This window comes from Mycothermus thermophilus, assembly GCF_041956435.1.
Source record: "Mycothermus thermophilus strain CBS 625.91 unplaced genomic scaffold VTJ04scaffold_5, whole genome shotgun sequence".
NCBI classification, from domain to species: Eukaryota; Fungi; Ascomycota; class Sordariomycetes; order Sordariales; family Chaetomiaceae; genus Mycothermus; species Mycothermus thermophilus.
The window spans coordinates 120,547-135,310 of NW_027191431.1; the positions used below are offsets into that span (position 1 = coordinate 120,547).

A 14,764-nucleotide genomic window follows, 5' to 3' on the forward strand; every position below is an offset into this window, starting at 1 on the left:
TCTATACCACTGGTATATCAATTGCTATCCCGACATCCCAAATCATCCACATTAACCACCCCACCCCCTGGGACAACCACGCCGCCATCAATTCGGCAGCATATCAAACATGTCTGCCTCCCAGTCGCCAAGCCGAACAATCGTCGGTCCCGACCGTGGCACGTCCTTCCAATCATCCTGCTGGTGAGACGTCGGTGTGCTGGCCGATGATCCATTCACTTTGTCCACACCATCCACCTCAACCCCCAGATCTTCAACCCCAGGGGCAGCCGGCGGCCTGTCATCCTCCATCTCCTCCACACCATTCACCTCCAATTTCACCTCCTCCTCTTCCACCTTCGCAACCTTCACCGGCCTCATCTCCACATCCTTCTCCTCCAACCTCAGCGACGCCGACCTCCTCTTCTTCACCCTCTCTACTCCCACCGACAACGACGACGCCGCTCCCGCACTCACGCTCCTCCTCCCTCTGCCCCTCTCCTCCTCTCTCAACGTCGCCTCCCACGCCTCGCGAAACCTCAACCCCAACGCCACCGCCATCTGCCTGGCCACCCCGTTGCCCACCAGCCGCCACTGCTCCCGGGGCGGGCCCAGCAGCACGTCCTCGTCGGGGAACCCCTGGGCGCGCCGCGCCTCGAGCACCGTCAGCGGCCGGTCCTCGTCCCAGTGCAGCCGCGTGCCCCCGCGCGCGTCAACGGGCGTGGGGTTGCACGTCACGGTATTAAAAACGTCCGTCTTGAGGACGCGAGCCCAGGCCCTCGAGATGGGCGCCACCCGGGCTTTCCCGTCGGGCGGGAACAGCTCCCGCTCGGCGGGGGTCATGGGCGCGAGCTTGCGGTGCCAGACGTCGGCGAAGTTGAGCCCGTAGGGGCGCGTGGCGATGGCGGAGATTTGGGCGCGCAGGAGGGGGGTGACGCCGATGCAGATGCGGTGGTCCGGGTGCGCGACGGAGCCCGGGTCGACTTTGCCGTCGTATATGGGTGGCAGGTCGGCGGTGGCCTCGGCGACGCTGACGAAGCGGAAGGGCGTAGGCTGGAAGGTCCGCCACACAAACGGCTCGCCGTTGCACAGCGCGCCTAGGTTCCGGTTGTTGGCGCCGCGGTGGTGGCTGTGCGACGGCATGGGCGGGTCGGGCGCTTGCATTCCCGGCGCCGCGAACATGAGGAACACGCGGTCGCGGTTTTGAGGGGCGCCGTGGGCCCAGGCGTCACCGAGCACAAGCTGCGCTTGGTAGCCCATCCCGACGAGGGCGCAGAAGAGTTGGGAGAGGATGTCCTCGGTGCACTTTGCTTCATTTTGGATAATGTTTGTCACGTTCTCCAGGACGCCGTATTTGGGTCGGTAGAAATCGACAAACGAGGCGAACGAGGCAACAAAAGACTGGTTCTTGATCTGGCGCAACGTGGTCTTGTCTGCTGTAAGTAGCGAGAATCCCTGGCACGGGCTTCCAGCCGCGATGAACTCGACCTCTCCAGGCCGAGGAACATTCTTGGAGAACTTGCCCTCCAACGCCAGCCGGAGAAGGTCGTCTACCGACCCAAGGAAAGGATGAACCAACTCGCCGTCCGTGTTGGCCATGTAGGTGTGAATGGCCTCGGACCATATGTCGTTGGCCCAGCGCATCTCGACAGCCCCCCCGTCCTCGAGACCCCGGCCAAAGTTTCCACTGCCGCAGAACAGATCCAAGCCCCCGAGTTTGCGCATAGGCTGTGTCGGATCGAAGCCCTGGCGCACCGAGTCTGGGAAGTCGGCAAGAGGAACGCACTTCTCGGTCCCATCATCTTGCCGCTCCAGGCGGTCCGTGATGAAAAAGCAGTTCCCGGTGCCTCGCCTGTCGTAGGGCGTCGGAATTTTGTCGCCTGCGCGGAAGAAGCGGACTGTGCACTTCCCAAGGACACGGTCCGCTTTGATCACCTCCAGCAAATCCGTATAGACCAGCTCGTTTGGTGCCACCCGTCCGGGCGGTTCGAACTGGCTCCTGCGTAGCAGACGTCGTAGCCGCACAAAAGGGTGGTCGTTTTGCTTAAACACCTTCACAACCTCAAACGGATCCGCAAATTCCTGTGACTTGGACAAGACCGCGAGGACGGTATCGCCGGCCTTGAATCCCAGTTTCGGCCGGCTGTGGGAGCACGTCAAGTGCGACTCGCGCAGGGTAACCCACCGATGGTGTTGACTGATGTAGAGCTGTCGCACAAAGAACTCTCCCTTCCCTTCGCCGCCGGGTTCTCCAAACCAGTCGATATCATGGACTCCAAGCACCTCGTGTTCCTTGACACGGGCGTCGTAGCCATCCTCGCACGTGCAATGGTCGGACAAGAACAACTCGTTCGGCCAGGGATACCGCATGACGCAGCACGGCGTCTCGATGGGCCTGTAGAACCAGGTGACGTCGAAGGAGCGCGAGCCGTTCTTGGCGACGTGAACCTTCTGCACCAGGCCGAACCACCGGGAGTCAGTAACTGCCCGTTTGTATCGCCACTTCGTATCGGTGCCATCCCCGTCTGGAGGGGTCGAAATAACATCTCCGACCTTAATCGCGTCGACAACATCGAGAGACAGGAAGCATGCTTCACTCGTGCGCGTCCGTCTGTACGATGGGTTCCGTTCCAGGGTTGCTGGTGGCGACGAGTGGGCACGACCAGCTGCTGGCCCAGCTGGCTTTGCAGGTTTAGGACCCTTCCAGTCTCCAACAGCCCTCAACATCTTTCCAATTACCATATGCCCAAAGCATTCCTTGATGTAAGGCGTCACAATGGTCGGGGGCATTTGCTCGTCCCCCTGTGTGATCATCGGAAGCGGCGGGCACGTGGTCGGCTTGTACCTTGTGAAGTACATTATCTCTCGAAACAGCGTCAACCTGCTGGATTTTTGTGGCCCCAGCACGCCGTTCATCTCCTTCCAGATAAACTCTCGGTTGGCTGAGACAGCGGTCCGGAAGTCCGGACGCGGAAACGCGCGGCGCCAGCTCGCAAACTCGGTCGATTTGCCGTGCTTTTTCTGGATCCAGCTTTCAAAGTGCGACTTGAAGCAGTGGATGTCGACTTGGCGGCCTTGCTCTATCATGGCCGCCGAATAGTCAACCACATACTTTGCTAAGTCGGCAATCCACAAAAACGGGCGGTGGAACCGTTCGTACTCGATGCTCGGTTTGTTCAGGCGATAGTAGACTTCGCGGTGTTGGTTGTACGCTGACCGGACCCAGATCTGCCCTCGGGTAGTGTGATTCTCCGAACCGTAGTTGCCAATGGGTGACTCTGCGATTGGCACTCGCTGAACATAGTGACGGTTTTCGCCGACTCGAAGGACGCCGTCCATGTAGAACTGGTCTGATCCGTACTTGGTCCTCATATGGTGCAATGGCCGCATCTCCACGGGGTTAACCTTGGTGTCGATATAAAAGCAGAAGGAATCCAGTTCGATTTCAACGAACCCTCCGTCTTTCGGTTTGGCCACCTCCAACAAGACCGCCAGCGCATCGCGCTCCTTGGTTGGCGGAAGAGGCGGCACAAATCCATCGAAGCACGATCTCGGGTTGATGAGAGTCGATCTGGGCAGTTCAACAGAGAAGATGCGATCCAAGCGTTGTTTAGAGTCGGAAAAAGTCTCGCCCGAGTCGTCTGCATCGTTCACGACTGTTGGCGTGTCTTTCCGCGGAAGCTCAACAGCCTCCGCAGCGGGTGGAGGTGTGGTCTCATCAACGATGTCAGAGGCGGCTTGATTTCCCCCAATAGATCCCGTTGCTGGCAAGCTCGGAGGATCTATGTTTTCCAGCAGCGGCCAAATAGCGGAGGCATGGAAGAACGATTCGTAACCCGCGTGCTCTGCAAGGGAGCCATCTTTGTGAGGGCTGAGCTGGAAGGACGAAGCGACGTCGGGTATGATGTCGACCAGACCACCGGGTCCGTCGAGACCCCATGCCGGCGGTCCCATCACCTAATTGTCGTGAAACGGATACGGAACATCAATTGCTGGTGCAATTGGCCCATGGGACCATATCATGTATGTCTTGATGAGCTAGGAGATAGAGGGGTTGAGTAAGACTGAAGAAACAACATGTTAATTGTGAACATCAAGATATGAGATGAAAACTTAGCGGCGAACTCATACCTGAAAGGATAGAATTACACGAGCATATCGACGTCCTGTCAACTGGGTAAAAAGCACAGCGTGTTATGACTACGCTCAGATCGGTGAGATGTCCGAACGTTGGTTGTCGGGTATGTACAAACACACAAGAGGCAAGAAAACGGTAAAAAGAAACAAACGTGGAGAAGTCGAGTCAAACTAGGACTGAATTGGAATTTACCGTTGATATGGAATGTGAAATGGAAGCCTGGGGCCATGAAACAACCAGCAGGGTTGCATTGGTGAACAATGGAATCAAATTGGTGTTAAGCTGCCCCAATTGCAGCTCAGGACCACGGTTCTCCCAGTTTAAAGCGAGACAAGAACGAGAGTCCAGAGTGGTTGTGTTTGGGCGCGTCAACGCGGCGCGAAACCAAAAGCGATGACTCGCGGTGGGCAGGGAGTGGGAAAAGCAAACCCGATCGATCGATTCCGCAGATTGTTTGGCTTGGCATTTGCATGAGTTTATGAGTCTAGGTATGGTCTATGTAGTATACATATGTACAACTTTCTTCTATCAATTCCAACACATGCAGATAACCATCAACATCGACCAGTCCCAGCGCCCATGAGCCTTCATCATACAGCCAACTGCGTTTCGTTCACAGCCGACTGCGTTTCGTGTCCAGTCGATTGCGTTTCGTTTACAGTCCACTGCGCTTCATACGCAGCATTGACCCTCTTCCTCAAGGAACCCCAACGCTCAATCAGGGCTATGTCCGTCTTCATCCTCGGAGGCAGAGGCGGCTCCTCTTCTCCATCCTCTGACCGCTCCGGCCAGTACCAAGTGCAGTTCTTGGTCCTCCGCAGCTCCTGCAACCTCAGTTGCAGCCGTTCCAGCTCCGTCGACTCAACCAGTCTCCTGCCCATCTCGACAAAGTGGTCGATGGTGCGCATCGCGTAGTAGTAATCGAGGTGCTCCGGCGACTTGGCCGTCTCTCGCACGTACCCGTACTCCCACGAGTCCAGAAGCCAATCCATCGTCCGCACCATCTCCCGCCGGTCGCCCACGCACGCCAGAGCCACCATGTACCGGTAAAGGGGCCGGCCAAAGACGTTGAATCGAGGCATTCCTGGAGGATCCCCTACGTCTTCCTGCGCTTCCTCGCACTGGGAACCCGCATTATCCCGATGAAGCGGACCTCCGCGTAGGGGCGTGTCGAAGGGCACCTGCTCCGTGAGCAGTGCAAAGCTGCGAACCGCGAACCAATGTCCCCGGAGAAGCAGCCCCTCGTACGCACCCATGTGGGGGATCCACCTGCGCACCTCTGGCTCGCCGCCTTCAGCCTTGAACACGAGCGTTGCCAGCTTCATCACCTTGCGGATCATGACGCAGAGGGCTTCGAACGAGATGGGATCGATGCCTTTGTACCCCGCCGACCCTTCATACATATTCAAGAAGGCCATAAGCGTCTCGATCAGGTTGTACTCATGGCCGCGGAGGCTGTAAAGGATCTTTGGCCCAGCCAGCGCCTGCATGACCGTATTCCACGGCACCTTATCACACTCGTTTATATAAGGGTGCTGCTGATGAAACTTGACGGTCAAGATGACAGCCTCCCGGATGTACCCGCGAAATGACCATGGTGTTGTGGCATCCGTTCTGTCTCTTTCCCACTCCTCCAGTGCGTGCTTATGTGGACGTTTATGAAGCCGACACAACAGTTCAATATAGGCGTTGAAGACGCGCACGGGGATATAGGCCAATAGCTGCATGGTCTCTTCGTCATGCTCGACAAAGGGACGCGCTAAGGCCTGTATGAAACGTCCATAAGGGCTATCGCTCAGGTACCGCAAGGCGGCGCCTTTGCTCGGAGCGTTCCGAACCAAAACTTCAAGGCACCGGCCCGTCGGCCGGACCATGTCCTCATACACCATGCGGTTATAGAGCGCCTCTGGAGTCGGGGGTGTGATCCTCGCGATTTCGAAGTCAGTCAAGTTTCCGTCATGCACGGGAAAAGCCTCGGTAACGTCTCCCGGGCGCAGGAAGGGAGAGTCGGCGACAGGTGGCGCAAAAAGCTTCTCAAACATCTCGCCGTAGACCTGGGCCGTTCGATGGAGACCGGGTTGGGGAGGAGTTTGGAATACCTTCCAGGCTTCTCTGGCGTTGCGCGTCGCGCGGATCTGTGCCACCCATTTAGCGTAGATGTTTTCGCTTGCTCGCTCCTCCGAGGTATATTCGGGCTGCAGCGACCTTGTCTGAACCGTCGGGGATTCGCCAAGGGTTGAGCCGCTCAGCGCATTTTGAGCCTCGTCGACGTTCTCATCTTCGTAGCCAGCAGCGCGCGCGAGCAAGCCAGCCTTTCCGCTTCTGCTCAGGAACTCCTCGGGAGGCCGCCGCTCGTCAATGCCGTCAACGGCGCGCCGAAATGGCGGCCAGGTTGGGACCAGGCGCTCCACGTTCCTTATCTCCTCCTTCGACTTGCCAAGGGCGATGAGGACGGAACGGATAGAACGGTAACCATTCTGGACGATGACAAGAGGCGGATCAGACGCGACGGCGAGTTGCAGGAGGTGTTGTTGGGCAGCCCAGTTGTACTCCATGTGATCGAGCGGCCGGGTGCGTGCGGGCCACGCCAGGTAGCTGAGAGCCTTGTTCAGGACAGCGGATCGAGCTTGAGTACCTGTGAAGGCGTTCCCTTCGCTATCGGCAGGGATGGTTTCGATGTAGTCGGCGACCAGACTTGCAAGGAGAGGGTATGCTGCCGGGTATTGCTCCCGAGTGTGCCAGACAAGGCGGTGGAGGACGACAAGGAAATGAAACCATGTGAGGTGGCGACCCTGGGTCTCGTACTTGGGGTGATTTGCGTCGGCCAGGGGGCGATCAACGAACACATAGTTCTCCCGTATGTACTGGACCACACGCACCAAAGTGGTGGGTTCCCGGATTTTCTTGTCCTTTGCGAGGAGGGATAGCACGAGGAAAAGAGGCTTTCGACACTGGCTGGAAAAGAAGCGCTCCCATTGCTCGTCCCCGGACTTCGGCGCAAGGATCCAAAGCCATTGCTTGATGTCCGCCTCCGTGATGCCTGTTTGTTTTTCTAGCTCATCCATCCGGGATTTCCACTCCTGAGGGGTCTCCAGGTACTGCTCGATCTCCAGCTGAACACCATGACTCCGGGCAAGCAGGCATTGGCGTCGAAGAAAGGCCTGCAGTGTGAGGACGGGGAAGCGTAAGCTCCGATTGCATGCGAGGGCTGTTGTGAGATGCCACTCCCGTTCGTTCAACCCGCTGCGACGCCGGCGAAGTAACTTAGCAAGAACTTGTGTTGGCGAATATGGTAGTTTGCGGGATGTGTCCGTGTTAACCACTGGCGGGGGCAGCTTGGACTTGAGTTCGTCCTCCATCTTCACAATCCACAACTCCTTTTGTTGGTCCTCGTCTGACATGTTGCGAAATCCGGCTGGAAGAGCCTTCAGGAGTCGCGGGTCCGTCGGGAGCTCCAGTCGTGGGAGCGGTTTAGACCCCTGATGCGTCATCGCCTGAATGTCTCCCATAACCCCCTCGTCCAGCTCCTCGCCTGTGTCTTCAACTTCCAGCCGTTCCATGGCATCTTCGAAATACCATGTTGTGTGTGTGGACCGTATCTTCTTGGGTAGTGGAGCAAACGGATTAACATCTTGATCGATATCTCCGCCGTCGGTCGTCTGGCGAATCTGGTTCCATTGGGCTCGTTTTTCTGCCTCGTCGGATTTCACGAGTTCGGCAAACGGATCGTTGGGACCTTCTGAGACTTGACCTGGAGCTCGAGGGGTAGATGCGGAGAGTCTGATGCCATGGTGGTGAAAGGAGCACCGCAAGGAGGTGACGCAATACCGGCTCGGAAAACGCTGGGGAATGGCCGTTAGCCAAGTTGTTCATGGCCCGCCACCGGTGGTGGAAATGGGAGGAGGGGAGTGCAAGACAAGACGTACAAGCTGAGATGCTGTTCTTATTGTCCCAGCCCGTCTCAAGCTGATGAATCTCGTGCTGAGCATTGGACCTGACAGCCACTCATTGTGGTCGATTTGGGGGTGCTCGGGATTGCGACTGCGCAGGCATCCGAGGATGAGGGCTGGTTATTGTGGCGCCTTCAACAATAGAAAGCGGGTTGAAGAAGATGGGAAAATTCAACATGTAAAGTCTGAATAGGCGGGGTGCCGTCACTTGATTGGTACGGGACGAGTGTTGTATTGTGCATTGTGGGGAAACAATGCGGGTCCATCTCCAACCCCACGCTGGCTCAAAAGGGGAACTGAAGCTTGGATTTCTTGGCTTGCAGCTTTCCTCTTGGCAATCTGGAAACTCTGTGACCTTGAAACCGGCCCTGATGCTCCGTCCTCTGTGCGTATTGGCAATTGAACAAGTCGACAAACGTCAACCAGCAATTGACACCGCAAAAGTCCCAAACCAAGACGGCCCCTCAGAATCACAGATGCCAGCCGCTCTCAAGAGAAAACGGTCCGAGAGGGACCAACAAATCCCCTCGGCGGCGCCCAAGACAGCCATCGACAAGTCCCAGTCAGGGGTTTCGGCACCGCGCCGGACGACGCGACAGTCGTCGGCCGCCCCACCTTCGGCTCCCGAAGAGCCACCGCGCCGCCGCCGCCGACTCGACGCGGCGCCTCCGCAGCAATCCGTTCCCCTGGGTCGTAACGCGCCCATCTTCATGACGACCTCGACCGCCCAGCCGTCGTCAAACGCCAACGGGATAACTTCGGGCGGCGGCCCCGCGAGGGGAACGGATGGCGCCGCCTCGAGCCGGTCGGACCGCAATATCGACAAGGTCGTTCTCGGGGACATTTGCTTCAGCGCGTGGTATCCGTCGTATTACGGCAAGGAGGTGATTGGGGACGTCGCTGGTGGCAACGCAAAGGGAGGGAAGAACTCACGGAATCACGGCCATGGCGCTGGTTCCCATGGCCAAGACGCGAAGCGGGATCGTGACACCCCGATCCTGGAGCGGCTGTGCGTGTGCCCATGCTGCTTCAAATACTCCAAGGAGCTCGTCACCTGGTGGGAACACGTGCGGTGGTGCAAGCGGCGGAACGTGATCCCAGGCAAGAAGATCTATACCCATCCCAAAGGCAAGCGGACGATCCTGGTGCCTTCGGGGCCCTCCAAGCAGGGTAGAGGCAAACGCGGAAGTGCCGGTCAGAAGATGATTGAGGAGGTAGTCGAGAACGAAGGTGAATGGAGCATCTGGGAGGTGGATGGTGAAAAGGACGTGGTATGTCATCTCCCAAATTCCCCAGTAATGTCCACTGTTCTGCAAACTAACCCACCACCCACACCAGCTCTTCTGCCAAAACCTCTCCCTCTTCGCCAAGCTCTTCCTCGACAACAAATCCGTCTTCTTCGACGTGACCGGCTTCAACTACTTCCTCCTCGTCTACACCCCTCCCTCCCGCACCGACGACCCTTCCTCTACGCCGCTGCACAGTCAAATCGTCGGCTTCTTCTCCAAGGAAAAAATCTCCTGGGACAACAACAACCTTGCCTGCATCCTCATCTTCCCTCCCTGGCAGCGCAAGGGTCTCGGCTCCCTGCTCATGGGCATTTCCTACGAAATCTCGCGCCGCGAGGGCGTGCTCGGCGGGCCCGAGAAGCCCATCTCAGACCTCGGCAAGAAGGGCTACCGCCGCTTTTGGGCGGGGGAAATCGCCCGCTGGATCCTCAGCCTGCGTCCGGAGGACTTTTCCAATAGTACCATCACCAATGATGATCCCGCTGGAGGAGGAGGAAGTACCATCGCCGCAGACGAAATCGTCATCGACATTGACCGCATCAGCCAAGCGACCTGGATCGCGCCCGACGACTGCCTCTCCGTCCTGCGCGAGATGGGCGTTGCAGAGGATGCGGGCATGGGTCCCGGCCCCGCTCCCGTTCATCATCCAACCAAAGACCCCGTCGCCAACAGTCAAGACGAGCACGTCTCCTCCAATGACACCACAACCACCACCGCCGGTGCCGCGAACGGACATGCCAACAACGATGATACACCCACCGCCACCGCCGCCGCCGAGGACCAGTCTTCTCATCATCCGACCATGGTGAAGCGCGTCCGCATCACCCAGTCCGCCGTCCGCGCGTGGGTCACGGCCAACAAGATCTCCCTGGAACGGGCGTGCGATCCGGATGGGTTCGTGGAGGGGTACGCGATCAAGCCCAAGGGCGATGCTGCTGCTGTTGCCACCGATGCGACGGCTGGAGACGAGTAACTGACCAGCCTAACCTAATCGGTTTTGATTCTTGAAAGTGCGTGAATGTGCGGTTGGTTGACGGGAGGGGTTGTAAATATTTGTTTTCTGCTGGGTCAAGATGGCCCTTCTTCCTGGAAGGAGTTTCCCTTCTTTTTGCATTGGCGTTTTGCCTCTTTTATTCGGTTCACTGCGGGATTATTGGGATGGGATGGGATATACCTCTGGGGCATGGACTGGGACATTGGGCTGGGACATATGGATGTTTATACGGAGTCTGGCACTTTGTGGGTTTCGGTGATGGGTCGGTGGGATGGGAGCATAATAATACCATGTCAAGCGGGTTGGTTGGTTGATATTCGATTTGGTTTCGGGATTCTGGTGTGGAGGGCATTAGTTTAGGCTGGTTTGCCAACTTCATGGTTCTTTTCTCTCTGGGAGACGAGATCCTCGGAATGAAACTTCAGTTTGCCTGCTGTGTAAACGAAACAAACATCTGGCCCTCAACACAAAGTGGTCCTATTGTTCCTCAAGTGCCTCGTGCGACTATCCCTGGATGGTTGAATCGACTTGACCATTTCTGAGTTGCTACCATCTAAGCCTGCATTCGCGACAACCACAGGTCGACGCAGGTCATAGGTATTGAACCCGCAAGAGCATGTGATGACGACCATACCGTACCCAGACCCTGCATGAACGTCATCAACCATCCAGCAATGGCAACGTCGAAGAGATGCTCCTCTCCGGATCGCATCCCAGTCCACCACTTTCCATGAGGTGCTGTATCCAGCGGCGCCTCATGTCTACGAGGGGATGATGGTGACACACCTCGAATAACTACAGATCCCAATCTAAACGTCACACGATCCTTACTTTCACCAACTTCTAACTTACTTTCATCGCCGTTGACTCGTGAGTCGCCTTTGGCGCAACACAAGCCACACCTCGCCCCGCCTGTGGCTGAAAACGCGGCGTTTTGCTCACCGTTGGCCAAGCAGACCGCCTGACGCCACACACAAAAAAACCGGAACCGCCTGACCAATCAGCGTCCGACCATCCGTCGAAAGGTCCCGGGTCGCCCGCGCATGCAAAAGCGCCTCATCATGTTGTGTAACCTGCGAAAAAAATCCACGGACCTGGTCCAGGGCTGAGACCGGACATCCGATGGAGATCGGACATCCGATGTTGAGAATGAATTCGTGCGCCGTGAAAACAGCAGGTTAAAGCCCGGAAACCCGGCGAAAAAAAGCACCGTTGAGCGTCCAGCCGTCGGACGGGTTTTTTGAACGCTGCCCGAACACTGGAGTCTGCGGCCGGAAACAAGTGGAAAAGAGAGGCATTTTCCTTCGTCCTGTCGTCATCCGTCCAGCCCCTGATGCCGTGGTGGATTCCAAGGTGGAACCAAAATCCGATGTGTCGACGACTGGGAACGCTCAAATCCGTCGCTAAGTGGGGGCCTCGTGGGGTCCTGGCGAGGAAATCGAGAGATCGAAGACAACCACACAGTTTTCGGTCTGAACGGCGAAAATTTTCGGGTGCCCTAATCCTCCGTTTGTCCACCAGATTCCCCAGACCTCCGGGAGTTCCAAGTAGGGTAGCGCTAAACGGAACCGCGGTGATAGCTTCAGGATGAAAGACGGCGCCGTATCCATTGTGCCCACCGGCACAGAGCCAGACGTGATGAATGCTTGCTTTCGGTGCTTGTTCGTGCGGAACGCTGTCCCATGCCGGCCGGCCCTCGACCCGGCGCCATCGTCCCCTTGCGTTTGAGCGCCGCGTCCGAGATTGCCCGACCCTTTGACCCAAAGTGCCGCAGCAAAATTTTCCCTCTCTTTTCTTGATGTCCGCCCAAGCTGGAAGCCCTGACCCACAGCGAGCTCAAAGTGGAGAGTCCTCCCAACCAAAGGGTCGAATTGACCACTCACGATTGCCCGTTGCTGCTGGTTGAGCCCGTTGCCCGGACCAGCCCGAGGTTCCGCTGTTCCCAGCTGCCCACCTGTTCTTCCTTTTCGCTCTTCTTTCTCCTCCTCCAATTTTTCCCTCTCACACTCAGCAGTCGAGCCATCGCCTCTGCCTCAACCACACCAAGAGTATCATCTCGTCGTCCTCCCCGACCCGTCCTTTGCAACCTTTTGCATACTCTTCCCATCAGTCACAATGGCCTCCACCCGTGTGCTCGCCTCGAGGCTTGCCTCTCAGATGGCTGCCGCTGCTCGCCCGGTCGCCCGCGTCAGCGTTGCCACCGCCAGCAAGCGGACCATGACTGGTAAGTGGTTTCGAAAAGCGTCCGAAGGAGCCAATTTGCGATGAGGTCGTCGTCTCGATTCCCGATCAGCGGTCTAATCGATTTTTGTTCCCTCGCGGGTTTTTTTTCGTCGAGTACAGCCGCCACCAAGGCCTCCCCTCTCCAGGCCGTCAAGCGCCAGCAGATGCAGAGCATCATCAATGCCACCACCCGCCAGGCCTTCGGTGTCCAGCGCCGTGCCTACTCCTCTGAGATCGCCCAGGCTCTGGTCGAGGTCTCCAAGAACATTGGTATGGGTACCGCTGCCGTCGGTCTGACTGGTGCTGGTATCGGTATCGGTCTCGTCTTCGCCGCCCTCCTCAACGGTGTTGCCCGCAACCCCGCTCTCCGTGGCCAGCTCTTCTCGTACGCCATTCTGGGCTTCGCCTTCGTCGAGGCCATTGGTCTGTTCGACTTGATGGTTGCCCTCATGGCCAAGTTCGTAAGTTATTCCCGCACTCCGAACCTCGGCCCGGCAGGAGCGGGGATGCTAACCACGGCACGCAGACCTAAGCGTATCTCTCCTCCATCCGGGCGAGAATGGCGTCGATGCCTCGTTGGGAGCGATCGATCGCCTGTACATATCGGGGCGCGGGGACGGTTCGAGCAGGACGTGGATGAAGGGATTGTGGTCCCATGCCATTTGATCGCATCGCATTGGACTCGTAAGACGAACGGGACGTGTGCATGGGGATATGGCGGGGAATCGCATAACCATAGACGGGACCATATAGACCTAGATCGGGGAGAACTTTCCAGGCGATTTGGACCGTCTTGCTGTCGGCACTGCCGGCGCAGCCTTGTACATTATCCACGGCGATTCTTCTCCAGCCTGCTGGGGGAAACCACCATCACAAAATTTCATTGTGTCTCTCACTTGATGTGTCCGTGTCAGCCAGGTGAAGGATGGTTTGTGTCGTTTCAGACTGATACAATCGCTTGATTGTGCGTGAATGTAGATGCTGCAGTCGGAGTTGATGGGATACGTCGAGCTTCTGTGATGGAAGTTAGGAACCCAGCGTCACGAAGCAGTACCAATCTCTCGAAAACACCAAGACCAATTGCAGCAACATATCACCATTCCAACGCTCTCAACGAAAACAAATGCCATGGAACAACGGGAACCAGCACATAGTATATATATTCTGTCCACACAACATGAGAAAGAGCGCAGCGCTTGCTTGACCTCACCGATGTGATGGCATTCTCCACTCCGCGGCGGCATTTTCCTTTGGGCGGGAGATCGATCTCGCGACCCGACTCCACCAGGAGGGAATCCACTTTGGCGTCCCACTGACTGGAGCCCGGCCAGCGACCAAGCTAGCGTCTCCCTGTCAACCAAGGCGGCTCCGCTGGCTGGAGCTTATCAGGATGATTTGTTGACATGGTGATATCGGATTTCATGGTGTTGTGGTTGCAGGTCGACGGTGAGAACGGGTTTGTTGGTGTTTTTGCTGTCGTTGTCTCATCTTGAGACTCCGGTCGAGGGCAGCGCACCAAAAGAAATCTGTGAGGGGGGGAGCTGAGAAAAGAAAGAATTGAGGAGTTTTGAAAATCCGAGAGGGAGAGAGAGAGGGAGAGAGGGAGAGAAAGAGGAAGTGAAAGAGAAGGATTTTGCAGGAGAAGGGCAGAAGAAGAGGAGAGAGAAAAGGGGAGGGCATCGCTCTTATTTGCTACCCTTCTACAATTTGTGCGTGTGTGCTGTGCAGCCATCCATTCAACGCCATCCATTCCTTGGGGACTCTGCCGTCCAGAAGGTGTCTTCCATCTCATCCAGGGGGGGTTTCTTCCTTCCCATTTCTGCGCGTCCTCGGGCTTTTCCCCTCACGAGCCGTGCGTTGTCCTGTCCCATTCATGCAGTCTGCAACCTAAGGTATGCCCCCGAGGATGGAAGGAGCGCGTCGGCGTCAGGTGATTCCGGGGTAACACAACGCCCCCGGGTACCAATGCCGCGAGAGAACGCGGAGGAGATACTTAGTACTTTGGGCGAGTTGACGATTCTTTCCGCAGAGGGCGTCGTGCATTCAGCCGTCCCCCGCTTCCCCGGACTTTGATTGGGAAAGGCCTTGTGTAACGGTGCAGGGGAGGGCAAGGATGGGCAGCAGCCTGCCCAAAGGAAAGGGCGGTAGGTTGGGAGGGCAAGAGCGTCAATTTGAAGAAAACCTGGGCTGA

General features: G+C 57.2%; 4 protein-coding genes across 4 annotated transcripts; 2 read left to right on the forward strand and 2 right to left on the reverse strand.

The window, feature by feature from the left end:
• Positions 1–87: 87 nt before the first annotated feature.
• Positions 88–3,933, reverse strand: VTJ04DRAFT_7084 (uncharacterized protein; the record flags this gene model as incomplete). Its single annotated transcript, XM_069365372.1, has 1 exon — positions 88–3,933. One exon carries the CDS (start codon positions 3,931–3,933, stop codon positions 88–90), a length of 3,846 nt encoding a protein of 1,281 aa, XP_069216413.1.
• Positions 3,934–4,707: 774 nt separating this feature from the next.
• VTJ04DRAFT_7085 (uncharacterized protein) lies at positions 4,708–8,106 on the reverse strand (the record flags this gene model as incomplete). Its single annotated transcript, XM_069365373.1, has 2 exons — positions 4,708–7,959; positions 8,044–8,106. The coding sequence occupies 2 exons, from the start codon at positions 8,104–8,106 to the stop codon at positions 4,708–4,710; spliced, it is 3,315 nt and encodes a 1,104-aa protein (XP_069216414.1).
• Positions 8,107–8,543: 437 nt separating this feature from the next.
• Positions 8,544–10,329, forward strand: VTJ04DRAFT_7086 (uncharacterized protein; the record flags this gene model as incomplete). The annotated part of the gene is made up of 2 exons (XM_069365374.1): positions 8,544–9,338; positions 9,406–10,329. The coding sequence occupies 2 exons, from the start codon at positions 8,544–8,546 to the stop codon at positions 10,327–10,329; spliced, it is 1,719 nt and encodes a 572-aa protein (XP_069216415.1).
• Positions 10,330–12,465: 2,136 nt separating this feature from the next.
• On the forward strand, positions 12,466–13,105 carry VTJ04DRAFT_7087 (uncharacterized protein; the record flags this gene model as incomplete). The annotated part of the gene is made up of 3 exons (XM_069365375.1): positions 12,466–12,574; positions 12,694–13,034; positions 13,100–13,105. The coding sequence occupies 3 exons, from the start codon at positions 12,466–12,468 to the stop codon at positions 13,103–13,105; spliced, it is 456 nt and encodes a 151-aa protein (XP_069216416.1).
• Positions 13,106–14,764: the final 1,659 nt, after the last annotated feature.